Source organism: Aspergillus novofumigatus (assembly GCF_002847465.1).
Source record: "Aspergillus novofumigatus IBT 16806 chromosome Unknown P174scaffold_3, whole genome shotgun sequence".
NCBI lineage: Eukaryota > Fungi > Ascomycota > Eurotiomycetes > Eurotiales > Aspergillaceae > Aspergillus > Aspergillus novofumigatus.
Window position 1 is genome coordinate 2,922,872 of NW_020194276.1, and position 24,038 is coordinate 2,946,909.

At 51.1% G+C, this 24,038-nt stretch overlaps 8 protein-coding genes across 8 annotated transcripts; 3 read left to right on the forward strand and 5 right to left on the reverse strand.

Moving 5' to 3' along the window:
* Nucleotides 1-314: 314 nt before the first annotated feature.
* P174DRAFT_440419 (leucine--tRNA ligase NAM2) lies at nucleotides 315-3,629 on the reverse strand. The gene is made up of 3 exons (XM_024827046.1): nucleotides 3,026-3,629; nucleotides 2,818-2,958; nucleotides 315-2,769 (listed from the first exon to the last, which is right to left on the reverse strand). The coding sequence occupies exons 1-3, from the start codon at nucleotides 3,164-3,166 to the stop codon at nucleotides 448-450; spliced, it is 2,604 nt and encodes an 867-aa protein (XP_024684400.1). The 5' UTR covers nucleotides 3,167-3,629; the 3' UTR covers nucleotides 315-447.
* A 210-nt stretch (nucleotides 3,630-3,839) lies between these two features.
* On the reverse strand, nucleotides 3,840-5,039 carry P174DRAFT_404831 (sucrase/ferredoxin-like domain-containing protein; the record flags this gene model as incomplete). The annotated part of the gene is made up of 2 exons (XM_024824053.1): nucleotides 3,840-4,605; nucleotides 4,659-5,039. The coding sequence occupies 2 exons, from the start codon at nucleotides 5,037-5,039 to the stop codon at nucleotides 3,922-3,924; spliced, it is 1,065 nt and encodes a 354-aa protein (XP_024684401.1). The 3' UTR covers nucleotides 3,840-3,921.
* A 231-nt stretch (nucleotides 5,040-5,270) lies between these two features.
* Nucleotides 5,271-7,102, reverse strand: P174DRAFT_440421 (CAAX prenyl protease RCE1). Its single transcript, XM_024827047.1, has 5 exons — nucleotides 6,740-7,102; nucleotides 6,646-6,686; nucleotides 6,101-6,481; nucleotides 6,016-6,044; nucleotides 5,271-5,986 (listed from the first exon to the last, which is right to left on the reverse strand). Exons 1-5 carry the CDS (start codon nucleotides 6,792-6,794, stop codon nucleotides 5,509-5,511), a joined length of 984 nt encoding a protein of 327 aa, XP_024684402.1. The 5' UTR covers nucleotides 6,795-7,102; the 3' UTR covers nucleotides 5,271-5,508.
* A 2,285-nt stretch (nucleotides 7,103-9,387) lies between these two features.
* P174DRAFT_419712 (putative serine-rich protein) lies at nucleotides 9,388-11,604 on the forward strand (the record flags this gene model as incomplete). The annotated part of the gene is made up of 3 exons (XM_024824801.1): nucleotides 9,388-11,254; nucleotides 11,317-11,510; nucleotides 11,566-11,604. The coding sequence occupies 3 exons, from the start codon at nucleotides 9,388-9,390 to the stop codon at nucleotides 11,602-11,604; spliced, it is 2,100 nt and encodes a 699-aa protein (XP_024684403.1).
* Nucleotides 11,605-12,240: 636 nt separating this feature from the next.
* On the reverse strand, nucleotides 12,241-14,331 carry P174DRAFT_440423 (lysophospholipid acyltransferase). The gene is made up of 2 exons (XM_024827048.1): nucleotides 13,113-14,331; nucleotides 12,241-13,049 (listed from the first exon to the last, which is right to left on the reverse strand). The coding sequence occupies exons 1-2, from the start codon at nucleotides 14,266-14,268 to the stop codon at nucleotides 12,568-12,570; spliced, it is 1,638 nt and encodes a 545-aa protein (XP_024684404.1). The 5' UTR covers nucleotides 14,269-14,331; the 3' UTR covers nucleotides 12,241-12,567.
* A 375-nt stretch (nucleotides 14,332-14,706) lies between these two features.
* Nucleotides 14,707-17,011, forward strand: P174DRAFT_440424 (Sec1 family protein). Its single transcript, XM_024827049.1, has 3 exons — nucleotides 14,707-16,159; nucleotides 16,220-16,435; nucleotides 16,498-17,011. The coding sequence occupies exons 1-3, from the start codon at nucleotides 15,134-15,136 to the stop codon at nucleotides 16,855-16,857; spliced, it is 1,602 nt and encodes a 533-aa protein (XP_024684405.1). The 5' UTR covers nucleotides 14,707-15,133; the 3' UTR covers nucleotides 16,858-17,011.
* A 142-nt stretch (nucleotides 17,012-17,153) lies between these two features.
* Nucleotides 17,154-18,832, forward strand: P174DRAFT_387540 (SDR family oxidoreductase). Its single transcript, XM_024823363.1, has 2 exons — nucleotides 17,154-17,357; nucleotides 17,424-18,832. Exons 1-2 carry the CDS (start codon nucleotides 17,160-17,162, stop codon nucleotides 18,390-18,392), a joined length of 1,167 nt encoding a protein of 388 aa, XP_024684406.1. The 5' UTR covers nucleotides 17,154-17,159; the 3' UTR covers nucleotides 18,393-18,832.
* A 58-nt stretch (nucleotides 18,833-18,890) lies between these two features.
* On the reverse strand, nucleotides 18,891-23,896 carry P174DRAFT_450178 (TRAPPII-specific subunit TRS120). The gene is made up of 4 exons (XM_024828909.1): nucleotides 23,522-23,896; nucleotides 23,005-23,434; nucleotides 22,450-22,915; nucleotides 18,891-22,391 (listed from the first exon to the last, which is right to left on the reverse strand). Exons 1-4 carry the CDS (start codon nucleotides 23,685-23,687, stop codon nucleotides 19,107-19,109), a joined length of 4,347 nt encoding a protein of 1,448 aa, XP_024684407.1. The 5' UTR covers nucleotides 23,688-23,896; the 3' UTR covers nucleotides 18,891-19,106.
* Nucleotides 23,897-24,038: the final 142 nt, after the last annotated feature.

The window sequence follows — 24,038 nt, forward strand, 5'->3', positions numbered from 1 at the left end:
TTATTCCCAAGATTCATCCGAATCCTCGGATTCCATCAATCAAGCAATGCGCATCATTGTTGAGATTGAGGGTATGATACCGAATGACACCGAATTACTCCGTAAACCATCACAGTCAAGCTCCTCAGCTCGCGATGATGAGGGGAACGCCTCCGCCAGCTCCCCACTGCTCCTCACTCGACCGCGCAATCTGCAAGAGACATACGCAAGTGCGGAACACGGGCGCATGGGCAATTGTTTCGAGTTGTCAATCCCGGTTATTGTCGCTGAACCAGAAAACTGACGCTGCAAAAATCAGGAAAGTTCGGAATTTCTTGCAAGTGATTTTGGTTCCATGATGCGGCATTCGCGAAATGAATCTACTATACTTCTAATGTACAATGACAATGTCTATACTACATAGGTACCCCGGGGCAATCGCCGGAGCGATTTCAGCAGCTTGGCAGTTTAGAAGACAATGTTGACCAGTTTGCCTCCTTTGACAACCACTACCCGTTTCCGCTTTTCCCAGTCGTTCTTCTCTCGCAACCAGACACGGCCCTCGTCCGTTTCCAAAATTCGGCTGATAATCCAGTCCTGTTCATCGGTGACTGCACCAGAGTTGTCGCTGGATTCCGCAGATGTTGTGGGTGACAATCGTCGAGGAATAGTCACCGTGAAGCGTAGCTTTCCATTGATCTGAACAGCTACGATCTGGCCCCCGCGCGCGGATAGAACATCAGCCTGTTCGGAGGTTAAAAGGGGAGAGGGCCACGCGCAGTCGAAGACATCTGGTACACGGGCTCCAATGCTCGCAATCTCTTCAAGCAGTGAATTGTTCAAAACCTCCCAACATTCAGAGGCCAAGGCCGGGGCCACGGGAGCGAGAAGCCGGACAAGTGCGGAGACACAAAGGTACAAAACCTGGGGAGATGTCGGGGTTGACGATGTCAATGTGTTGGTCAACTTGGTCAGGTCGGAGATGACGGTGTTCAGACCGTACGGGTTGTTTTCAATGCAGTTGGTCACAGATACGATGGTCTGATGGGTGTGGAGAAGGCCATCAGCGTCACTATCACCAAGTCCTTGCAACAGGGTAGGAAGTGTGGAGATAGGGCTGGCGGAGTTCTGCAGATCAGTGTGTGAAACTGTAAATGACGCCGAAGCCAGACTTTGCTTGGCGTCTAGCACAAGTTTCCAGAGCCGTCCAAACCAACGCTCGATGCCCACAATCTTCGTGTCATCCCATTCCAGCACCTCACTGACAGGCGCGGAGAAAAGAACATGCGCACGAGTAGCATCAGCGCCATACTGTAGCGCGCAAGACGTGGGATCCACTCCGTTGTGTTTGCTCTTCGACATTTTCTCAAAAGAGATGCTGGGGGCAACTTGGGTGCCCTTGATGAGGGGCTTGTTCGGATTGGAAAGATCGACCTCCGATGGGAGTAGGAACCGGCCAGTGGACGGCTCAGTATACGTCTTTCCGTGGACCATACCCTGGGTCAGGACTGTCTTGAACGGTTCTGAAGGTCCTAAGACGTCACCGCTCCGAGCAATGTCCGGAAACAACTCCGTCTGGGAAAGGAATTTGTAGATAAATCGAGCATACAGCAAGTGCAGGATAGCGTGCTCGACGCCGCCGATGTAGATATCGACCGGTCGCGCTGCTGAAGGAGAAAATGGCTGCTCCTTGTTATGGGCGTCCAGGAAGCGGAGATAGTACCAGGAAGAGTCAACGAAGGTATCCATGGTGTCTGTGTCGCGCTTTGCAGGCCCGCTGCAATTTGGGCATTTTGTATTGACCCAATCCTGCGACGACTCAAGCGGATTGCCCTTTTTCCCTTTGAGCCAGTCACCCTCAATCTTGGGTAGTCGGACGGGAAGTTGGTCCTCAGGCACAGGCACAGGGCCACAGCTGCCGCAGTGTATTACAGGGATAGGAGTTCCCCAGTAGCGCTGCCTACTGATAAGCCAGTCCCTGAGTCTCCATTGCTCAACGAAATCACCATGACCAACACCTTTGAGGTCTGTCACGATCTGCTTCTTGGCTTCACGGGAGTGCAGGCCCTGGTATTTCCAGCATCTCGAGGTAAGGATACCTTCTTGGGTAAATGCTTTCATATCGTTTGGAGATGAAACACTTCCTGTGCTATCGTTATTTGGGTTAGGCGAGTGTTCCGGTCCGATAACAAGTGGAATTGATTCGGGATTTGTGTTCTCTTTGAAGAACGCCAAGTCTCTAGAGTCATGACCTGGGACTCCCATAACAGCTCCCTCGCCGTAATCACTGAGGACATAAGGGGCCACGAAGGTTGGCAATTTCCGCGCAATGTGAGGGCTTTCCTTGTCAATGATGTGCAACGGGTTTGAAGCAGTCACACCCGACAGCTTGTAACCGACCTTAGAGTCGGGCGGAAGTGAAGCTGCTTCATCGAGGAATTTTCGCAAGGCCGCATCATTTTCTGCAGCCTCGAGGACAATAGGATGGTCCAAAGAGAGAGCGATGTATTCGACTCCGTACAAGGTGTCTGGGCGCGTGGTGAAAACATTGACATGGAGACTTGTATCACCGCTCCCATCAACAGCGACCGGGAATTTGATTTTCGCACCGTATGACTTGCCCAGCCAGTTGCGCTGCATAGTCAATACGCGCTCAGGCCAAGCCCCGGTCAACGAGTCCAGGTCTTTCAGTAACATTTCCTTGAAATCCGTGATTCGGAAGAACCATTGTTTTAGCTTCAGCTTCTCAACCTTTGCGCCGGAGCGCCATGAGAAACCATTGGCATCAACCTGGAGAAGTTAGCCCGAAGAGTATCCATTGCAGAGTAACAGACACACCTGCTCGTTCGCAAGCACCGTCTTATCAACCGGATCGTAATTGACGAGCGCCTCTGCCTGATAGGCAAGACCTTTCCGATACAACATGAGGAATATCCGCTGAGTATGTTCGTAGAACTCGGGCGAGCACGTCGCCAGTTCCTAGAGCCCGCGCCGGAGCTGGTCAACGAGAGCGAACTAGTCCAATTGAGAAGTATCCGACACATACCCAATCCCAGTCAAAAGACGTTGATATGCTGCGTAACTGTTCCTTCATCTTCGCGATATTCTGCTTCGTCCACTCGGCCGGGTCAATCCCGCGTTCGATCGCCGCATTCTCCGCCGGTAATCCGAACGCATCCCAGCCCATCGGATGGAGAACCTCATGCCCTCGCATACGATAGAACCTCGCCAATATATCCGAAATCGTGTAGACCCGTAAATGGCCCATATGCAATGTCCCCGAGGGGTAGGGAAACATGGAGAGGATGTACGACTTTGGTCTGTCCCCCGGTTTTCTTTGTTCGCGCTGCCGTTGGACGACGACCGCGTTCCCTCCGCTTGCCACTTCTCCTGCCATTTTCTATCAATCGCCGGCAGATCGAGTTTCCTGGGTAGCGGAGTCGCTGACGTCGTCGCGAGTCGCATGAAATTGCTTAAGACCGGGCGGTGGGCGACGCATCTCCATCGGCCTTGTATGAAGACGGTCGGGCTCAATCGTAGTCGGGATATGGATTGCATGGTCGGTGTTTGACCATCGTATGTTGCAGGACAATTGATTACTCGGCCATTGAGGCAAATTGTATCGGGCAATGGAGCTGATATCGAAGCATGACCCAGAGTCTCTCAGTCCAGATACTCCGTTCTCCGACGATGATTTTCGGCTCCGGCAGGTTCACACCCCAAACTGGGTTAGTGCCGAGCTAGCTGGTTTGGGACGGAATACCTTACAAATGAGGCAATCAGCTTGTATTTGTTGATCAGTTTCTTGAGAGGAAGCCTATATGCTCGATCCAGAGAATTTCGGCGGTAAAGAAGGCCGAATGGGCAATTCATGATCTATCCTAGCATCTATATATACACGTGTGATCTGACTGAAGAGTCTATATCCTGGACAACTCAACTCTATACTCGTAGGATGTCACCGTTGCGATCAATGCCACCCCGGAAATGATCAAGTACCACTCTTCCACTCATTATAGTCTCATCTATAATACCCTGGACATGCTTGGGTTCAACCCGTCCATACCAAATACCCTTACCCGCCAGCGGATGAGGGGAGCCACCTGCCTTCATCCCGGGAGGAATGTACACAATCACATTTCCAGCATATTTGTGACCACCGACATGACTGATCAGTCCAATATGGGCATGCTCGGGACTGTCAGCGGTATTGCCGTCCCCTCCGGCGGATGAGAAACCCTGCGCACGTAAGACGCGGCTGAACTCCTTTTCTAGAACAGGTGCCATGACTCCGCAGCGCATGTCACGCCCACCATGACCGCATATCAATACAACAGGAGAGTACTGAATGTCGATGGCACCTGGGAAACTGGACTCAAGTTCAGGCTTGCGGGTTAATTTCGCCCGCTTGGATTCGGGGAGGGAATCTTGCATAGAATTGAGCTGTTCCGGGAGAAGAAAGGCTTGGACGAACGTTGCGAGATCTGTCTGCGCATTCTGCTCCTCGGAGACATTCACGGAGATTGAAGGAATGTATTTGAATCCGGGGAAAAGAAAGGCCGAGGCGGTAGAAGTGGAGGACGAAGAGGGAAAGGATGAGTTCGAAACCAAGACGTTATTGAACGGCTACCGAATCACATCTTGTCAGCGCTTGTAGAACAGCACCAAGCGACACTTACATCTGCATAGCGCCCACCACGGCCCATCAGCTTCTTCAAGCCTCTCACTAGCTCTCCCCAGCTTTGACCCTTGCCAGCGTCCTCAATGCGACTCTCCCAGTCTTTCTGGCCAGTGCAGATGACGACCTGCTGGGTGTATGCTGCCATTGTTCCGTTCAATGGCTGATCAAAGTCGATCGTGAGCCCTTCGGGCATAGCTGGTGTAGCAGGACATGAGCAGGTTGGTTCTGGACATTTCTCAGTCACAGGAAAAGGTGGTGGTATATTGAGAGGAGCGCGTAGATTCGAGTGGGAAATGCGGGAAGAGAAGAACCGAGCTGGTGTTGTGGTCTTGCCGCACCCACTTATGAGTGAGCGGCAATTCGTCAATCGTGGCCTCATGAAGTATGCCTCTTTAGGTTATGCGAGAGGGGTTAATTGTAGAGGTACTTTGAGAACTTTGCAGATAAATCAGCGGATTATGACCTGATTATGAGGCAAGCCAACACAAGTGTTTGTCCGAGGTGGACTCGGAGATAACGGAGATTTATCCTGTCTCTTCAGTCCGGCTACTAAACAAAGGACTGAATATTCCTTTCGATTCTCCTACCAACTTACAAGTAGAAGCATATCAGGCACTCGTCATTATCATTATCAAACTGTCATGCTGCCGTAACCCGCTCCATACAAGGGTCATGTCAACATCACTCAACAGATATCCACTTGCCCGTGTTATCGTAATATGGCGCAGTGGGACAAAGTATTAACATCATATATAGGAGGAAATATCAAAACAGGAGAAATAAAAAGCTAATAGGCAATACCCTGATGTATGTTCTCAAGGCCGAGAAGCGCCAAAGAAAACATGCGATCACTTGGACCCTCCTGTAAACGCAGCAAGCGCATTTGGCGAGTCAGTTAGCGGCCATAGGGCGTAATAGAAGGCAATCGCCCCTGATACGAGGAGTACATAGTACCCAACTGTCCAGCCCAGGCCCAGTTTACCATAAGCGGCGTATGCGTCCTTCACATCGGAGTCTTCTTTGCCTTTACCCAAGGGCGGCCCGATGGGGACACCTGCCTCGACCCTTCCCCACAGTCGGGGAAGTCCGCACCAGTTGCAGAAGCTGTGCGCGAGAATGACCGCCAGCAAAGATCCGGTTCGAAGATACAGGAAGGTGGCATACCAACCGAAGATGGTAGTGTAGCCAAACTGGAACACCGATCGGAACAATGCCGCAAAGATCGAAGTATCTGGATGCGTCAAGCGGAACTCATAAAAATGGTGCACATGTGCGATTCCAAAATAAAGAGGCGCCACAAAAACAATGTGGCCGGGGTGTCCTTCGCTAGGAGGTGGAGAGGTACAATGGCGGACCGAAACATAATCTCCTCTGTAATGGGGCCCTGCATCTTTTGTAAGCCACAGTTGCGATGAGTTTCTGTACTCGAGTTCTACTTACAGCGACGTAATTCCGCCATCCAATCCAACCATGGAGAGTCTCGGAGATTCTGCTTCCTTTGAGCCAGTCTTTCCATTCCCCTTCGGCAATGCCACGCTCAAAAAGAGGTCCCGTAAACAGGATAGCTGTCAGAAGCAAGGCCCGGCAGATGTCCCAGAGGTTGATAGGCCACCAACCCAGAAGCCTCACAGCCTCTGGGATTGAAGCATGGTTCTTAGCTACGATCAGCCATAGAACCGCAAGAGTGCCCAGGGAACAAGACCAGGACACTGCCCTGATCCTTGCTCGAATCACAGAGGGAGCATCTCGACTGAGCGTCTGAGAGGGGCGCGTAGTAGGCGATATGTAGAATGGTGCCACGTAGAGTAAAGTTAGGAGCACCTGTAGTGGGAGTTAGTTGCACGCTTGTATAGACCATGAAATTCACGATGAGCCTCCGTCTTTTGTGTTCTCTGGCAATCACCTCTCATATTGGAATGGAATACACTGCTCATTTACTTGAAATATGCATGAGGAATGAAAGCGCTAGGACCAGCGATACATACCGAGAAGAAAGCGGCTGTGCGGATCGAAATGACAGGCTCGTCTGGTGTGGGATAGTTAGAGACCAGCATGCAAATGCTGTAGAGGAGAGATTACCATGAGTTTTAGTATAAAGCGTTCGAAGACGCGCCAGGAGTCCAACAGGAGCCATATCACTTAAGGCAGTGGTAGCAGTGTATTGGACTTACACCTGATCTGCAAAAGTGTTGGAGAGATTCACATGCAAGTAAACAAGCCGCAGGGAAACAGGCTGGCAATCAGAGATTACACAGGCTCGACCCTTCCGCAAAAATAGAAAGATGATGATGATTATGGTTATTATGGTTATCCCGAGAATGTAGTTGCTGAAATGTGATGCATCAGGCCAGCTTTACAGCCAGGTTGGATGTGAAGCATGAAGCGACTGTCCAACAAAGAAAAAGCAAGCCAGAAACAAGGCGAGGAGTTTCGTGCCTGATTTCAGAGGCATCCACTATTGTCTGACACCTACAATATTACCGAATCGGGAATGCTGGATCTTCTTCCCCGCTATCTAGCTTCTAGACCTGACACTCTGTACTTTCTGTACATGCCTCTACCACATTGACAAAGGATGCTGCTCCTGAACCCCGCGTCATTTAGCTGGTCCTTTTTGTCCAGCTTCTGTTCTGGATTTGGATGGCCGCAGTTGACTAAGCCACTGGAAAGAGTCAAAGGGTGGTAACGAGGAAGCTAAATCGGTAGACAAGATCCACCGGTGAGTTGGCAGCCTTACTGCATGAGACTAAATAATTAGTCGCTTCGAAAGTGCCATTTTGTCCTCCGAAATAGTCCCCTTATTGGACTTTACCATAGCGAGGATGATAGAATTTGCTGATTCCCCTGCCAATCAATCTTCCTGAATCTTTTAGATCCTCAAATCGTCGGGGTCGAGGGAAGATCGAAGTGTTTTTAGTTCAACGATTATTACGGAGTACTGAAGCCGTCAACTAGATCCACCCATGGTTCATTTCGCGGCTATCTGTCTAATCTCATCTCTGGTCCTCGAGGTTCGAGAACTGGAAAGTCAGATCGACTCTGTGAACTTCCCCCGTGACATCGGCCGCGGCAATTCTACAACGTATTATTGCCCTCGTGGAGGCTCAGACGTGACAAATGTCTCTTGAGTACAGGAAGTCACAGACTTACAGGTGGATGTCCTGCGTCTGCATACCCTACTCATGCTTTCTTAGAGCAAGTGGTACTCCGTACCTTGCATATATTTGCAGCCAATGCTCCGTACAGAGTAATTCCATCAAGGAGCGTGGAAGCTGATCATATCTGCAACCTGCAAATGCTCGAAGGTCACGAAAGTCCGGCAATATCTGTGTCTTCGAGTAATGTTCTCGACGGCTCCCCTTATCCGACCCCTATCGTTGCACTCGTGGTCCGTGTCCAACCTCAACACCGAATAGTGATCATCACCAAGCGAAATGAGTCTCAGATCGTCTAATTTCCAGCAAGTGAAACAATGATTCGTGCCTGTTCCTGATAATTTTACCTGAGGATCATGACGATGAGGATTATTATTAGATTCCGATGATCCGTTACCGCTCTTTTGGTTCAAGCTGATTACGGAGTAGCCTGAGACGAACTAGCCGCGAACCTCTCCGGTCTGCTCTATCCTTGAAGAAATTTGTGCAGTCCTAGGGTTCCAGGCGTCTATGATCACCCCTAGACGACATTACGACTAGTACTATGGAGTACTGCGTACCAATTCCGCGTACTTTCCCACGGAGGACAAACATAACAACTATCTTGGTCCAAAAAGGCGAGCTGTTACAAAGATCATCCCTGCTTCGCTTTCTTTTCATTTCCACCAACCAATTGGATGGTTTTAGAGCACTGCTTTTAAAGCGTGCAGCTGCATACATACCCCTGGCAGGAAAATGCAACAAACGAAAGGTCAGTTTGTGTCCGTAATCTGCCCGCTTGGCTGCCACAGCCCCCTCCAGCGTCTCCACAGGTCCGTTATGGCTTACGGCCAGCGGCTACTCCGTAAACAGCCCGCTAGCGCCGGGCTTTTCACCGCCAGCGGAGCAACGAGATTCCATATAAATGATATCGCCCACTTAGTCCCGCTCGTGCCTTGCAGGCTTTACTTATTCTGATGGATTTTCCGTGTTTCAGGTTGTCGTTCGTCGTTTTCCAGTCGTTGTGCTTTCTGTCGCTCTTTTAGAGACACTCGTTTGAGTGCTGCTTCTCGGTCTCTTCAGTTCAAACGCTCTCTGCACCTTCAATTCTTCAACTTACTTTCACTCCAACAGTCTGGCTTGACTCCTTATTCCAACTGTGGGCGAGAATCTTTTTCGTCGTCACAAATACGCTCTTTTCGGTCATCTTGCCATTGAATTGGACTTATATTTCGCATTGGGTTTTGGTTGTATCAAAGCATTCCTTATTGCATCACAGCGCTATAGACCACAACAAACAACAGCAACAATAACAACAACACAATAGCAGCGGCAGCATACCTACATACCTCGCCAGCTTCATCAGTTGTCACCCATCGGACCACCAAAGCAACCCAGTCACAACCCGATCAGCAGTATCGTGTACTACCAAATTTTGCATTCTTTTCGATCTCGACTTTGCCTCGGTCAACCGCATGGTCGGGCTTAATTACCTTCTGTTCTCCACACTCATTTCGCTATCGCTACTTTTGACTAATTAATTAATATTCTGCCGGTGCTTGCTGATAATATGAAATAATCCACCCAAACAACATGCGCTCGACTGGACCCTCAACAAATAGCTCTCCTCGACGGAGAGCTCTCCATGAGCGCAGTGCATCCCAAACGAACGAGACGTCTCCGCCGCCGCCCTCCTTGCGGATCGTCAGGGACAAAGACCACGAAGACGAAGCGCACGATGTTTACTCAGCCACTCCGTTTCCGACCAAACCGGAGCACATCCTGTTACCACGACCTGGCAAAGGGCAAGAATATGCTCACTATCCGGAGTTTCACGCCGGCGAGGCGCATGATCAGTCAACAGCTACATTGTCATCCAACGCCAGCCGAGCCGCCGATAGTAGTTTGCTCGAGCAGTCTGTCGGTGATCCGTGGGATATATCGTCCACGATTGATCCCGGAAATACTCCCTCACAGGTGTGGGAAGATGACCCTAAATCCAGCAATTCTTCTCTTCCTGAGCCAATTCTTCCGGGAGAGAAATATAGGTCCGTTGGGAGTTCAGATGCAGGGTATTCCGACGAGGACTTGATGGTGCTCCCTACATCAGCTCCCAGCATTAAACCAGTCGTGTCGGAAACTCCAGGACCGTCTCGCCAACCGTCAGGTGCTCAACATGCGTCTTCGAGCGGATCAAGCCCTAACGTCGTGACCATTGGACCGCCGTCAAGTCCCAGCTTTGTTGCCCTCGACAACTCCAGCTTGAACTTTGTCCGGATCGGTCCTTCCTCAAACCCGGATTCCGCCACGCGTTCTAACTCGCTGACATCCTTGAACTCTATGGGGACTGTGATCAGACATATTGGTGCCGCTCCGTGGACCCACGGATCTTCCGAAGAGCAGAGTTCTCGCTCACAATCTTTCCGATCTACTCCTCCATACCATCCATCAGTGCGATCAAACTCTAACTCCACCCGACCTCGCGGCCGCAGTCATTCTCGTTCCCTTACTTCATCTTCTCGCAGCGGGCCACCCTCGGTCATCCAGGCTATTGTGGATAGTGGCGTGTTTATCCAATATCCCACAGTCCTCGCTCCCTCATCATCAGGTTCATGGGTGGATACTTCACAATCTGCCAACTCGTCCGATCGCAATCTCCAAGAACTCACCCCCGACCAATCATCTGACCGCTTCAAGTCCCATTTGTCAACTGTCACATCTAGGTGGTCCGCCGAGCTGGACTCCAGCTTTGCTTCCGGACCCGATGAGCCCAGCGAAATGTCGGCTGCAGAGCCGTCCAGGCCCTCGGCTGCACTCGTCCGCCAGAGACCGGGATCGTCCTCGTTGTGGTTAGTAAGCGACTCAGATAGAGATGAGCATCTGGACCATCTATCAAGTCTACCAGCTCGTCCCACCAACCCAGCTGTTCCAAGCAGTCTTTCTTCGGAGTCGAGGAAAAGTAGCTTGCGCAGCAACAGTATTAAGCGACCGGGGACTAGCTCAAGCTTTGTCTACAACATACTCCCGACTTGGGCTAAGATGTACTATGGTCTGGATGGACAGACCGTGAACTCTGCGTTATCAGTGATTGATGGGAGCCGCCCGCCCACTGCCCGCCCTGCTACATCCAACTCACAAGCTCTACGGCATATTCCAACAGCATCAGGCCGATCGAGAGCTCCAACCAATGAAACAATGGGAAGCGTGCGTTGGATGGCCCCGCCTGACCCCCGCGATCCTCGAAGCCATTGGGTCAAAGGCCCAGAGACCGACCACCTATCGGACGCAAACAACCGCCTACGACACAGTTGGTCACCGCACTTGTATCCCGACAAGCGGGCTGTTGGGCAAAAAGGCAAGCCATGGACCGCGCCTTCTATGGATTCTCGGACAGAGCCCTTGCTGGGACGAAGGAACATGCAAGTATGGTCCTTTTGCCTGGGGTTCGTTTTTCCACTTGGTAAGTTCACTTGTTGCCCTGAACACTCCATTGTGCAAACCGCTGACAACGCCGTGCTTTAGCCTGGTTCATCGCCGCATTCCTTCCATTGCCGGAGAAGCCAGATGCAGTGCTGGAGGAGAGCGGACCCGAACTGGAGATGGCCCTGAAGATGCGACTTCATGAACTTGGGCGAAGACGGTACGAGAACGCTCGATGGTGGAGGAATCTCAATCGATGGATGACTCCTCTAGGGTTGGTGATTATCGCCATCGTTGTAAGTCTATTAAACTGGGTATCTCTTTCTGAGCCGCGACTAACTAGCCTTACAGATAACGCTGGCTGTCGTTGGCAGCACGGTGGGCTTCTAAATTGCAATTTTTCGATGCGCTTCAAATTCGACCTGTCCTGTATCCCCTCACCCCGGGGTCGACCTATCATTTCCCCAGGCTACGCCTGATATCCTGCACCTTGTCGATTGGATCGACGACTCTTTCATAATTCGGTACTCAGGTGTTGACTCTCTCCATTCCGCAACACCCTCCTTCTTCCGCTCCCGGTACTGGTTGCTTGGTTCGCCTTCATCCGAAACCGAAAAAATTCGACTTGATACGACTGTACGACACGTCACGATGCATATAATGTTTTGTTTAGACTTCTTGCATTTCACCTTTTTCTTTCTGATCCTGCCTAATTTACCCCTCGGTTAACGGTGTGTTTCAATGCGCCCACAGCGAATTTGGCGCACCAGGCGATGGAATAATTAGGGTTTACGAACCGGTTACGGATATATGCCCTTTCTTTGGACCTATATATTATTGCATCTTGTATTTTCGAGATTCATGTACTGTACTCATGTACATAGCGTTGCATTTTGGAGCCTGACCTAGATTTATCATTTAGGATCATGACCAATGGGAACACTTCACAAGAACTTCGGCTCGCGTCCGTATGAGGATCAAATCGGTGGAAACACGATCTGGCTTGCACGCACAATGTTAAGAGGATGAAATCAGTGAAATTATTATTATTAACCCCGCCAGGCTATACAATATCCAACCCTCTCACACAGCCGCTCCTAACAATAGAACCCCATTATAGTATAACCAGAAAGGAAAAGCTAATTGAACGCACGGCAACAAGCAAAAAGGGCGCTGCTGAGCTAACAAGAGTAAGTCTAGTACAACAATATTCACACGTGAGTCTAATCGTTTCGTCGTCCAAGACGACCTAAACCGAACGGCGATTCGCGGCAAGATGACATCGAGGAAGGGATCTCGAGTCGAACACTGCCGCCGCCGTGCCGCATACTTCTAACCACAGTGAGGGAACCATCACGAGATCTTCCGACCAAGCTTGTCTTCCACGGCGGCCTTCAGTTCCTCACCGGTTGGCATCCCAACCACACTGCCACGTCTTCTTCGCGCCTCAAGCTCAGCCTTGATTTCCTGGACGGCATCGTCGAATTCCCGAGCCGGGTCATTCGGCAGACCGAGGGTCGGCTGCTGGATACTTTCCATGCTGACAGTGCGCGGGACGTGGGGCTTGTTGCGCTTCTTCAAGGATCGGACGAGATAGCCCTTTGCGGGGCTCGCGAAGAAGATGATGGATAGGATGTTTCCAATAATGCCGTAGAAACAGACGCTGCGCCAGACCTGGATGGACGAGCTGAACGAAAGGAAGATGAACGGCATCACGACGAAGGACATGGTGAGTTGCGTAACAAGCCAGCTGAAGATATCATAATAGCGTTTGGTAGGCAGAGGCTTAGCGCCATCGGGAGTCAAGAAGAACGGCCGGATATAACGCCGGAAGTCTGCAATGAGGTGAGCTGAGAAATCTCCAGAGAATGAGGGGAAAGCACCGGCTGTATACTTACTCTTTGCTCCTGTTTGAACAAAAGACCCCAGGATAAACGTCATGTAGTAACCAGGGTAAAATCCGTGCCAAAATGCGCTGGTTGTGAAGGTGGCCAGGCTGGCTCGGAAACCGGGCTTCTTTCCCTTGGGTGTCACACGCAGGTAAACATAGTTGCGAAGCCAGTGGTTCGTGTTCTTGTTCCAGCTCCCCAAGTATCCATGTGAGTTTTGGGCCGTCTCAAGGCTCCAGGGGTCGATGTTCTCCAAGCGGTTCCAGAAGACCTTGCCTGTCTTAGGATCAAAGCCATTGTATCCGAGTCCAGATAGAATGCAGGCACCTTCGGCAAGAGACCATACACCGTAATATTTCGTTCGTGTGGTGAATCCGAGCATATGGAGAATCCAAACTCGTCGAAGGAATGAATAGCTCATGAAGGATTCTCCAAGCACCGTCTCCTTGTTGTAGAGAGAGCCCAATTGCAAGAATACAAAAATCCACCCCAGACCCATCAAAGCCTTCTTGGTAGCAGGCGTACCGCTGCGGGGAATCTTGCGCTTCTTCCGGGTGGGAGGCACCTTGGACGGATCAGTTCCTGGGGGCACCTCGAAAAGCGTTGTATCAAGCCACCGCCGATAGTCCACATATTCGAACGACGGGCCCCCGAATAAGGATGGAAAGAACAAGACATATCCTGCGTAGTCTAGGATGCTGGGGAAGTGCGCAATAGCAGCGTACTTTTGCGGGTCTGACAGCTTGTCTTGCGGTAAACGGCCATCGTGAATGTTCCAGCAGAAGGAAGAAAGTTTCATGACGAGTACCATTTGTGCGCCGGTGATATCAATCGCTTGAGGATCGTCAACCATCTGCCGGTAAATGTGGCTGATAGACATATGGCCCATCAGAAAGATAAAGCCGATCCATGGCATCAGCGAGCCGTCTATGTAGTATGCGATGGCGTAAGTGCCAGCAGCGCTGTAGAGCAAAGTGCGCAGACCATCCCACAGATCGAATAAACCGACCATATAGAACAAGGAAACGGCAATAATGAAGACATTTTTCTTCCAGGGGTGAGCGTCGGGAATTCTCTTAAGCAGACCGGCCAAAGGGTAGGAGAGCAGGAATGATGCAATAAGCTTGACTGTAGTTCCGAAGGGGGAAAAAAAAAAAGTAACCATTAACAACAGAGCTATGTTGAAAGAAGCTTAGGAGATCACTTACGCTCATCCACTGAAGCTCCTGTGAGCCTTGCAGGATAGCCGAATACTATGCATGGTCCTCGTCATCAGTATCTGCTTCTTCTGAGGTACTTGGGGTGCAATGGGAATTGTTGGGATTCTGGCGGTGGGGGAGCATTTGCACATACTGGTATCGACGTAAGGTAACATTATTGGAGGTGCAATTCATGAAAAGAACTCTACAGGATAAGATAAAAAAGAGAAGGACGGAGAATATCCGTAATTAGGTGGAGGACCGATCTAGGACGACATGGATGCGAAAAGGATGTGTTCATCGGTTTATAGATAGAAAAAGAAGAGAGAAGCACATGGCATGAAATCATCACAGGTGGAGAGCTTCACCTGGCTTGGCTTAACAAGTAACTCAGCACCTTTAGCATTCCCCCTTGTGGTCTGTCTGTCTGTCTGTCTCTGTCTTATGACGCATCCAACTCTCTCCATCTATGTTACTCTACCAGAGAGGTATCTGACTAATTATTGATTCAACTAACTTCACTTTTGGCTTTTCTACCTTACTTGATCTACTGAGGTTCTATATCCGACATTTCTTCAAAACACTTACAACACCCCACCTAGCCGACGCGCCCGCTTGGGCTGCATCATCACCACAATCATGGACGTCGTTGCTGCAGTATCCGGGTACATCTCCAAGATGGTCACCACGGGAGACACAGCATCGGCTACGGGATCTTCATCGTCAACCAAGATGAAGATCTTGCTTCTCGACAGTGAGACAGTGGGATCTGCGTTCTACTGCCGAGTGCAGTGAAAGCTCAATTTGGAGGCTGACTCTTGTAATGCACAGATGCCCATTGTATCGACGGCTATCACACAATCAGCCCTTTTGAGTCATGAAGTATACCTCATCGATCGCTTGGACAATACCGCCCGCGAAAAGATGCGACATCTGCGTTGTCTGTGCTTCGTGCGCCCGTCCCCGACTTCCATCCAATTCCTCATCGACGAGCTTCGTGAGCCCAAGTACGGAGAGTACCATATTTACCTGAGCAATATTATTCGCAAGTCTTCCTTGGAGCGACTGGCGGAAGCAGATGGGCATGAAGTGGTGCGCGTGGTGCAGGAGCACTTTGCCGACTTCCTTGTCGTCAACCCCGACCTGTGCTCTCTGAACCTCGGGTTTCCGAACCAGCGATTGTGGAGCCACTCGCCGGACCTGTGGAATGCAGACGCTTTGCAGCGAGCGACAGAAGGCGTGATTGCCCTGTTGCTGGCGCTCAAGAAAAACCCTCTGATCCGCTATGAGAAGAACAGCTTGTTGGCTAAGAAATTGGCTACAGAAGTCCGCTACCAGGTGACTCAGGAGGAGCAGTTGTTCAATTTCAGGAAGACCGACACGCCTCCTATTCTGCTTATTCTGGACCGAAGAGATGACCCCATCACGCCTTTGTTGACGCAGTGGACATACCAGGCGATGGTTCACGAATTACTGGGAGTCACCAACGGACGAGTAGACCTGCGCGATGTGCCTGACATTCGACCCGAGCTCCGGGAAATTGTCCTTTCGCAGGACCAAGATCCGTTCTTCAAGAAGAACATGTATCAGAACTTTGGCGACCTGGGTCAGAACATCAAGGAGTACGTCGAGCAGTATCAGACGAAGACTCAGAATACCATGAACATCGAGTCCATTGCGGACATGAAGCGCTTCGTGGAAGATTACCCCGAGTTCCGCAAACTCTCCGGTAATGTGAGCAAGCACGTCACGCTGGTCGGCGAGCTCAGCCGACGAGTTGGGGAGGATAACCTACTCGACGTCAGTGAGTTGGAGCAGAGTTTGGCCTGCAATGACAATCACGCGAATGACCTCAAGGTATGTCACGAGATGAGCCTCTTAACACTTAGCACAGTCAATACTCATGAATCGTTGTAGACACTACAGAGAATCATTCAGCTATCCACGGTACCGGCGGAGAACAAGATCCGCTTGGTAGCCCTATATGCCCTCCGATACGAAAAGCAGCCTTCCAATGCCCTTCCGGTTTTACTTGACCTCTTGGTAACAGCAGGGGATGTTCCCTCCTACAAGGTCAACATCATACCGAAGCTTCTTGCCTATCATCATTCTCTCCAGGCACCCCGGTTGCGGGTGGCTTCTCGGATCTTTTCGAATCAGCGTCGTTATTCTCGGGGGCTCGGGACCGCTTCAAGGGACTCAAAGGTGTCGAAAATGTATACACACAACACTCACCGCGACTTGAAGTGACACTACAAAATCTCATCAAAGGCAGATTGAAAGAGTTACAGTACCCCTTCCTCGAAGGCAGTAGCCACATTCGGGAGAAGCCACAGGACATCATCATCTTTATGATCGGCGGTGCAACCTACGAAGAGGCCAAGATGGTGGCCCAAGTCAATGCTAGCTCACCTGGAGTGCGTGTGGTATTAGGAGGCACGACCATCCACAACAGTACCTCTTTCTTGGAAGAAGTTGACGATGCTGTGAGCGGGTGGCCTGAGCCTGGCCCTTCCACGGCCGCTGGACGGCTTCGAAGAGAGATCGGACGATAGATGCCGATCGCGTTGTTTCTGTCTTACAGTTCGTCCCTTGGGGCGCTGGCGGTTGATTAATGGTGGCATTACTCTGCTTAAAGTAAATAGTTATTATATCCCTGACGGATGTCATTAATTTAACAGCTCATGAATAGAACGAGAGAGCATGAATAGTGACAGTCGAATTCTCGAATTCCTTTACTCGCGGGAATAAGCTGGCCGTTATGCCCTGTATAGAGTGCGTAGTTGTGTCAACCCCGGATTTTGCCTGTGGAGATCCCATCAACCTCAGCCATCAACTACTACCCCCACCTACAGCCATGTCGTGGACACACTCCCCTGACTCCCATATCCCGGAGCAACAATATTACTCCTCGATGGATATTCATCCTTCACCACCCAAGCCGATTAATGCTTTATCGCCTTCTGCATCCGCCGCCCGAGAACCGAAACTCCAGCTCCCCTCTACAACCGATCCCCCAGGGCCTCAGAACCCGCCTAAGCAGCTCGTATGGCTGGTACGCCCTACCACTATCCTTGTTCGAGTTGCGTTGTTGCCCACTGACAATGTGCTGGACCGTTAGATTTTTGGCGCCACAGGCCATATGGGCCGTTCACTCGTCAAAACCGCCCTATGTCGCAATGACCTCGTCGCAGCGGTCGGCCGCACATTCGAGAACAGCCCCGAATCAATGAAGAAGCTGGAAGAGGAGCACGAGAATTGCCTGGGGCTGCTATGCGATGTTCGCGCGCGCGAAACAGTCAAGAAGGTCATCGACCAGACGATCGAGCGGTTCGGGCGCATCGACATTGTCGCCAACTGCGCCGGGTACGGCGTGATCGGCGCGTGCGAGGACCAGGACGAGTACGAGATCCGCGACCAGTTCGAGACGAATTTCACCGGCACCCTGAACATGATCCAGTTGTCGCTGCCGCATTTCCGCGAGCGTCGGTCCGGCCGGTATCTGATCTTCAGCTCGACGTCGGGCGCGCTGGGCGTGCCGGGGTTGGGGCCGTACTGTGCGTCCAAGTACGCGGTGGAGGGTCTGATGGAGAGCATGCTCTACGAGGTGGATAGTTTCAATATCAAGGGGACGCTCGTGGAGCCGGGGCATATGCGCCGCGACGACGTGGGCGATCTGGTCTCGCACACCGCTGCCATGCCCAGTAACGAGCACAACCTCGCGTCGCCGCTGCCGCTGTACGGCCATTTCTTTGTCAAGCAGCCCAGCGAGCCATATAATACGCCCACGGCGCCCGCGGCGCATGCAAGGCGCATGCTGATGTGGCTGGGCGATAAGCAGCCTGCCAGTGCGGTCAAGGCGGCCCATCTAGTTTGGCAGCTGGGCCATTGCTCCTATCCTCCTCTGAGATTGATCCTGGGGACCTACGCGGTCGAGAGCATCCGCGACAGACTCAAATGCATCATCGAGGAGATCGAGGACTGGAAGTACCTCAGCTTCCCTGTGGGCGATCAACCGGGCTCCTCTACTGGGAAAGACAAGCCGTCAACGGAGAGCAGGGACAAACAGGATCGAGAAATGGCCACCTGATCTAGCGTGGCTTTTATCCTTGACTATCGCATAGCTATCTCATATTCATTGGACCGTGGGTCCTTCGCTACTCCTTAGGCGAGAATAAGGCAGGATGCGAATCAGCTCCATCGTGAGAACATCCGATTGAGCGACTGTGAGTCCGTCTGGGCCACTGTAAGGCGGCTTTTCACACCCCCTCCCTTGAAGGGCTTACTGGCGGGTTTATTATGATCCCCTTGGTCTCTGCGGAAAACTTTGCCGCTTGAGAACATCTGAGATCCCCGTATATACATATGCACGTTGCGTTCCATCCAATGTAACGCGTGCTGGAGACTTCTCGTTATGGATACTGATCTCAGGAGAGTTTTAAGGTTCGCGGAAGACGTGGAATAGATGATGTCTATATATATATATTCATTTCTAGAGTGCCGCATGTACAATGTGGACTCGATGTATATAAAACAAAGTAACATATGCATCATGCGTTCATAGTATGCATGGGTTTTCGATACCGCCCCATGCAATAAAAGAAGCAACCACATTATATATTCAGGTGCAGAAGCCAGTCCATAGTACACCTCAGCGAGAACGCTCAAGCGGCTGGCTCGACTTTTCAATCATACAATTCAAAAGTGTGAAGTTGAGGAGTAATCATACACGTTGTTCATGGCTGTCGTCAAACCAGGTCGTTTCAGGGCCGCAAATCTGTACATTAAGAGGAGGATCACACAGTTAATCACAAGCATGCATGATACATGTCTCTCTGGCATGCCAGATCCGTCTTCTCCGAGAAACATCTAATCCAAATGAGTCTCTGATGGCCTCATCATCGTGTAGTGCGGGCGCATCGTCCGCTGACTTTTGATCCTTTTCGAATCCAGGCAGCGATCTCAGGGTTCGCACTTCTTCAATACTTGCACCGACTTCGTACTCGCCGTGGCAGAAGATGGTAACTCCAATGGTGACACTAGTGCTCTCTCCACTGGGCAAAATAGGCAGCACTTGCTGCAGCATGCCGGTCCAGGCCAGCCTCCTCGAAAGATCAAGAGCAACGTTACTAGGTTGGTGGCGAAGACTGGGCTGGAGCCGGAGAAGTGGATGGATAGGCTTTGAGGAGCGGTTCCGGACGGTAACGGTGAGATCGAGCATCTCGTCGGTCTGTACCTTATACTTTGACCGCCCAATCTGCATCACTTCATCAATGCTGTCCGCGGTAGATGCCTTCTGTTTCGGAAAGGAGGGCTTCAGGGAAAAGCTGATATCCATGGCTTCAAGTCGAAAGGCGTCCACCATCCGTGCGTTCATTCGTATGCCTCTTAGCTCAATGACTCCCTTGTGGCCAGAAGTCGTGGTGCTCTCTTTCCAGACGCCAGAGATTCTCTTGAGCAGTTCCTCCCGGAACCAGAAAGCCTCCCGTGACGCTGCTTCTGCCTCGAAGGTGAGCTTGTTTGCACTCACGACAAACTGCCTCTTGATTCCAGTATTCAGAACCGGTATCGAAGCATGTGGATTGTCCACATAGACACGAGGGAGGACAAGAACAAAGCGTGAGATCTGCCCCGGCTGGAGCTCTCCCGTGATGGTGTACTGTCCAACCCGGGAAGTGAATTCCTCCGCAGAACCCTCTTCCATTGGCTGCTCACTCACTTGTAAAGTGACTGACAAAGGGTTCGGCCAGGCGTTTCGCAAATCAAGTAGCAAGATGCAGTGGTCGTGCCCGTATGCGCCTCGTCCCAGATGAGATAGCACTGGGGCAAATGGGTCGCCGTCCGTGGTGTTGTTCCCGACAGAGTCCAGCTCCAATCCCCGGCTGTTCCGCCATGCAAAGTCACTGCTAAAAGGTAAGATGTCGCAACGGGCCACTTCAATGCTAGCATTCACCGTCACGGTAAGCGGTATGAACAACTGCCGCGTGTAGAACACCTCCGGTAATTGGCCGTTGGAAAGCCCAATATACGAATAATCAATCTGCACAGTCGTATCTTGCAAGCCCGGTTTGCCGACAATGTCGAGAGAAAATGTCGCGCTTTGTCCCGCATCGATGACGAGATCTTCCGGTGAAGAACCCTGTCGGCGCCATCGCAAGCCTGGTTTCATAGATAATTGCAGTTCTAACTCGTACACTTCTACCGGCAGCAGGTCTTTGTTCGTCAGCGCGGATTGAATCTGTCTCGTAGTAGAATCATGAAACGTGAAAGTTATGAAGTCAAGGGGGCAGCTCGACGTGTTACGCAGCGTGATGTTGAAGGACTGGGTTTCTCCTTCCAGTACCATCACCGCTGATTGCGACAATGACATCGACTCAATCACGAGGGATGGCTGTTGGCCAATGACTTTGACTTCACAGGACCTTGTCTCGGGGCCTTTCTTCGGCTGCTGTTTTCCATCTTTCGAAGTGGTAGAGCTCCAGGACAGCGGCCGATCTGTCAAAGGCTTTTTAGCCGCGAGACCTGTTCGCTTGAACTTCATTTCAATCTCTGGTTTCCAGAATTCCTTGAATACCGGGAATTTGCGTTCCCTGCAATATCGCACTTTGACAATACAGCCGGTGACATTAACTGTCCCTTCTGTAGGGGCAGTTCCGATAACCGTCACTTCTTGTAGACAAAGTGGTGGAAGTATTATCCATTCTGCAACAGCATCTAATGGCACACCTTCACCATGCAGACGAATCCGCTCGATCTCGATTTCAAACTCATAGGGGTTTTGAAGAGTAACTGTGAATGCTGCATGCTCACCAGCGATCATGAGCGACTCAGAGATTTTACTGCTTGTTTTAGAGAATGGGTTATATAAGAATGGGTCTTTAGAGGGCTTGTCGCCATTGCCTGAGACCACGTCAAGATGTGACTTAGAACGTCGAACAGGTCTCTTAGAGTCAGGTAGAGTAAGGAGCCGAATGTCACGCACGAGGAAGTCATCCCAGTATTCTGCTTCTAGATCCGAAGCGCCAAGCTTATGAGCAGCGCCCACTGTTCGCTTGATATTGTTCAATAGGCGAACCTGCTCATCTTGCGGCAGAAACGGAGGCTGATAATAATTTTCAGCAAGCATCAGGTCTCCCCGAATGGTTTGGAGCAGTTCAACTGTGAACCGGAGAACGCCAGTAAAATCAGGAAGCGCCTCGCAGCAGTTGATGCACGCTTTGAGGGCGTCTATTTTCAAATTCAGGTCACCATATCTGTCCAGGGCCACATGGCGAAATGACCGCTCAATAATGGCCGCGATAGAGTCATACTCAGGGATTGGGTCCGTTCCACTTGCAGTCGAGGAACGTTTCTTCTCCCACTCGTAGAATGGAGATGGTTGAACACCATATATTTCCCCTGTGAGGCCCAAAAGGGCACGCATACTACTTTCCATATTCCCTGATCCAACATCAAGAGCGTTGATATCAAATGCTGTATCACTGAGCGACGCCAACCCAGCGGCGGGGTGAATCCCAACTTCTGCAGCACCAATTTTGCGGGCCTGAACGAGAGTTGGGACTATTACCGAAAGGAATTCCCGCAAAATAAATGCTTTCTTCCGCGGTAGATCAAGCACATTCAGTACAGACACGACTCCAACGATAATCGGTATAGTATCTGTTGCAGGCAGATCTGAGCTAGGGGAGAGTGGTAAAGCACGGAACAGGAAATTCGCAATCTCTGACTGGCGGAGGATGACCAAGCCACGAGGACGTTCTGGCCGATGCAGTGGCAGCAAAGGCTCGTTCATTACGATGTGCTTCAAAGCATTGTCGTCCAGAGCGCCATCCCGTATTCGCGCGGCTACCAGCAATCTTGAGAGCCGGATTACCGTCTCCGAAAAGACAAGCTGGGGCACCGGCTCATCCGTAATGTTGGAGGCACGATCGTAGAGATGAAGGATATTGTTCGCAAGGTCGGGTAAGAGGTTAGCAAGATTTTGAAGGGAGATGATGCGGTTCCCAGGCGTAGACTGTCCCACTTCAAGAGCACTGCTTTGGATTGCTTTGGAGGATTTGTCGGCGACCGGGTAGCAGATCGGAGGTATCTAACGCACAGGGATCAGTGGAATGGGTGCAGTGAACAAGACGCAGAATAGAACACACCTGGAAATCCATGCCTGCCCATGCGAACATGAGAAGACAAAGAAGGATTGACTCGAGAGCTTTGGCATGCCAAACATAATCGCTGCTTGCCCTGGCATTTGTCGCTGCTTCTACCAACTCTTTGAGAGCGTCTGGCCACCTCCCCGTCTGAAGAAAGAGGGTCCCAATCACGACTCCGGTACGGCCTTTGATCCGGTTTTTCGTGCGATCAGTAGCACTCACTCCACTCACTGACATTCGATCACGGCTATGCTCTTTCGAGGTCGGCAGAGAGTTGGGTTTGCCAAAGGTACTTGAGCGATTAGCCAACTGAATAGACCGTGTAATTTCGTCAAAGGTCGTGGGTGTCTCGTGCTCGCTTGGACCAGGCGAGGTCTTAATGGAAGCCAAAGAATCCGGTGCATCATTGGGGTGGGATGGGAGATGCGTAGGCAGGGTCATCCGGTGAATCAGCCTGTCGGCAGGCCTTGCGCGCAAGTCTGGGCCACGATGTGGCCCCAAGATGAGGCCTTGGGAGATTCAATAAAGGGAATGCTTTGAATCGCCTTCGCGAACTCGTCAAGCTCGGAAAGCAGTATCGACGTGATATCACACAACGCAGTCTTTATCGTGGTCGCCTTAGACGCTTCAGGTCGGGGAACCCAGATGATACCGTCGGGACCACTCGAGAGCTTGCTCACTCCCTCACGATCGAAGATCAAGAGCTGGTGAACTAGAGCCCGAGTGTTTTTCTCCTTGACCAAGCGCAGTCCGTCCAACAGTTCGTCTAGCCCGGGTTGCATCCGATCGCCGGACCTTGTGGCTGAATCTGCCTCAGTCTCTTCATTTTCTTCAGGTAGCTCGGCTCCATCCGCTATAGCTATGACGACCAAGGGTTCTCGGAAGACCTCGAATGGGAACAACTCTAAATGTGATATGGGAGGGACGGAAAAAGTAAGGTCATATATTATCATTCCAGTCGGAAATGCAAGTGGAGAAAACATATCTAACAGGAGAATCAGTCAATCATTGCACGCAACGTCATAATCTTGTTGTATTCTTTCTTCCTCACGGAGGAAGCGACAGTGCCTACTTCGATTGGGTCGCGCATTGGGACTGATATCTCCCAGGCGGACAACATTTTCCGCCTGTAGTCTTGCAGCGAAGCTAAGGAACCTCGAGCGCTTGATCCTCCCGACAGGAAGTAGCAGTGCCCTCAAACGCGCGGGCGCAATGGGGGAAAGGGGATCCACGGCCATGTTGTCATCGGAAAGGAGGCGGGAGGGGAGGCAGTCGGCGATATGCTCTGGACTGCTTCCAAAAGGAGAGACCCAAGCTCATAAAAATCATACGAGAGAATAATTTTGAAAATTTGTGGACGGCGCAAGAATCAAAGAGAAGGCAATGCCAGGCCAACGGTCCTGATCACAAATTAGTGACCGTTGGGTCACTCTTTGGCTGAAGCAACAACAACAAGCAACAACTGATAGTAGTAAGGTAATAATAATGATCCACAGCGATTCGATAATCATGGCGCCTTTGGTATTCCTGGTCCGCCGTAGTGTTCCTGTCGTTGGATAAGGATGATTATATAACTTCTTGCACGTGGC

Bases quoted from the DNA above. Each gene is read 5' to 3' on its own strand.
- P174DRAFT_440419 (XM_024827046.1), bottom strand. From the start codon at position 3,166: ATGGGCTGGGATGCGTTCGGATTACCGGCGGAGAATGCGGCGATCGAA. The intron at 2,959-3,025 runs GTATGTGTCGGA...CGCGGGCTCTAG, and splicing joins CGTCTTTTGACTGGGATTGG to GAACTGGCGACGTGCTCGCC. The intron at 2,770-2,817 runs GTGTGTCTGTTA...TAACTTCTCCAG, and splicing joins CGGTGCTTGCGAACGAGCAG to GTTGATGCCAATGGTTTCTC.
- P174DRAFT_440424 (XM_024827049.1), top strand. From the start codon at position 15,134: ATGCCCATTGTATCGACGGCTATCACACAATCAGCCCTTTTGAGTCAT. The intron at 16,160-16,219 runs GTATGTCACGAG...GAATCGTTGTAG, and splicing joins ATCACGCGAATGACCTCAAG to ACACTACAGAGAATCATTCA. The intron at 16,436-16,497 runs GTGGCTTCTCGG...GACCGCTTCAAG, and splicing joins TCCAGGCACCCCGGTTGCGG to GGACTCAAAGGTGTCGAAAA.
- P174DRAFT_387540 (XM_024823363.1), top strand. From the start codon at position 17,160: ATGTCGTGGACACACTCCCCTGACTCCCATATCCCGGAGCAACAATAT. The intron at 17,358-17,423 runs GTACGCCCTACC...CTGGACCGTTAG, and splicing joins CTAAGCAGCTCGTATGGCTG to ATTTTTGGCGCCACAGGCCA.
- P174DRAFT_450178 (XM_024828909.1), bottom strand. From the start codon at position 23,687: ATGGCCGTGGATCCCCTTTCCCCCATTGCGCCCGCGCGTTTGAGGGCA. The intron at 22,916-23,004 runs GTTCGCGAAGGC...CTTGCGCGCAAG, and splicing joins CTGCTTTCCGAGCTTGACGA to GCCTGCCGACAGGCTGATTC. The intron at 22,392-22,449 runs GTGTGTTCTATT...CCTGTGCGTTAG, and splicing joins GGGCAGGCATGGATTTCCAG to ATACCTCCGATCTGCTACCC.
- P174DRAFT_440423 (XM_024827048.1), bottom strand. From the start codon at position 14,268: ATGGTTACTTTTTTTTTTTCCCCCTTCGGAACTACAGTCAAGCTTATT. The intron at 13,050-13,112 runs GTAAGTATACAG...ACCTCATTGCAG, and splicing joins TGTTCAAACAGGAGCAAAGA to ACTTCCGGCGTTATATCCGG.
- P174DRAFT_440421 (XM_024827047.1), bottom strand. From the start codon at position 6,794: ATGGCTCCTGTTGGACTCCTGGCGCGTCTTCGAACGCTTTATACTAAA. The intron at 6,687-6,739 runs GTAATCTCTCCT...ATCCCACACCAG, and splicing joins GCTTTATACTAAAACTCATG to ACGAGCCTGTCATTTCGATC. The intron at 5,987-6,015 runs GTCCGCCATTGT...TCCACCTCCTAG, and splicing joins ACAGAGGAGATTATGTTTCG to CGAAGGACACCCCGGCCACA.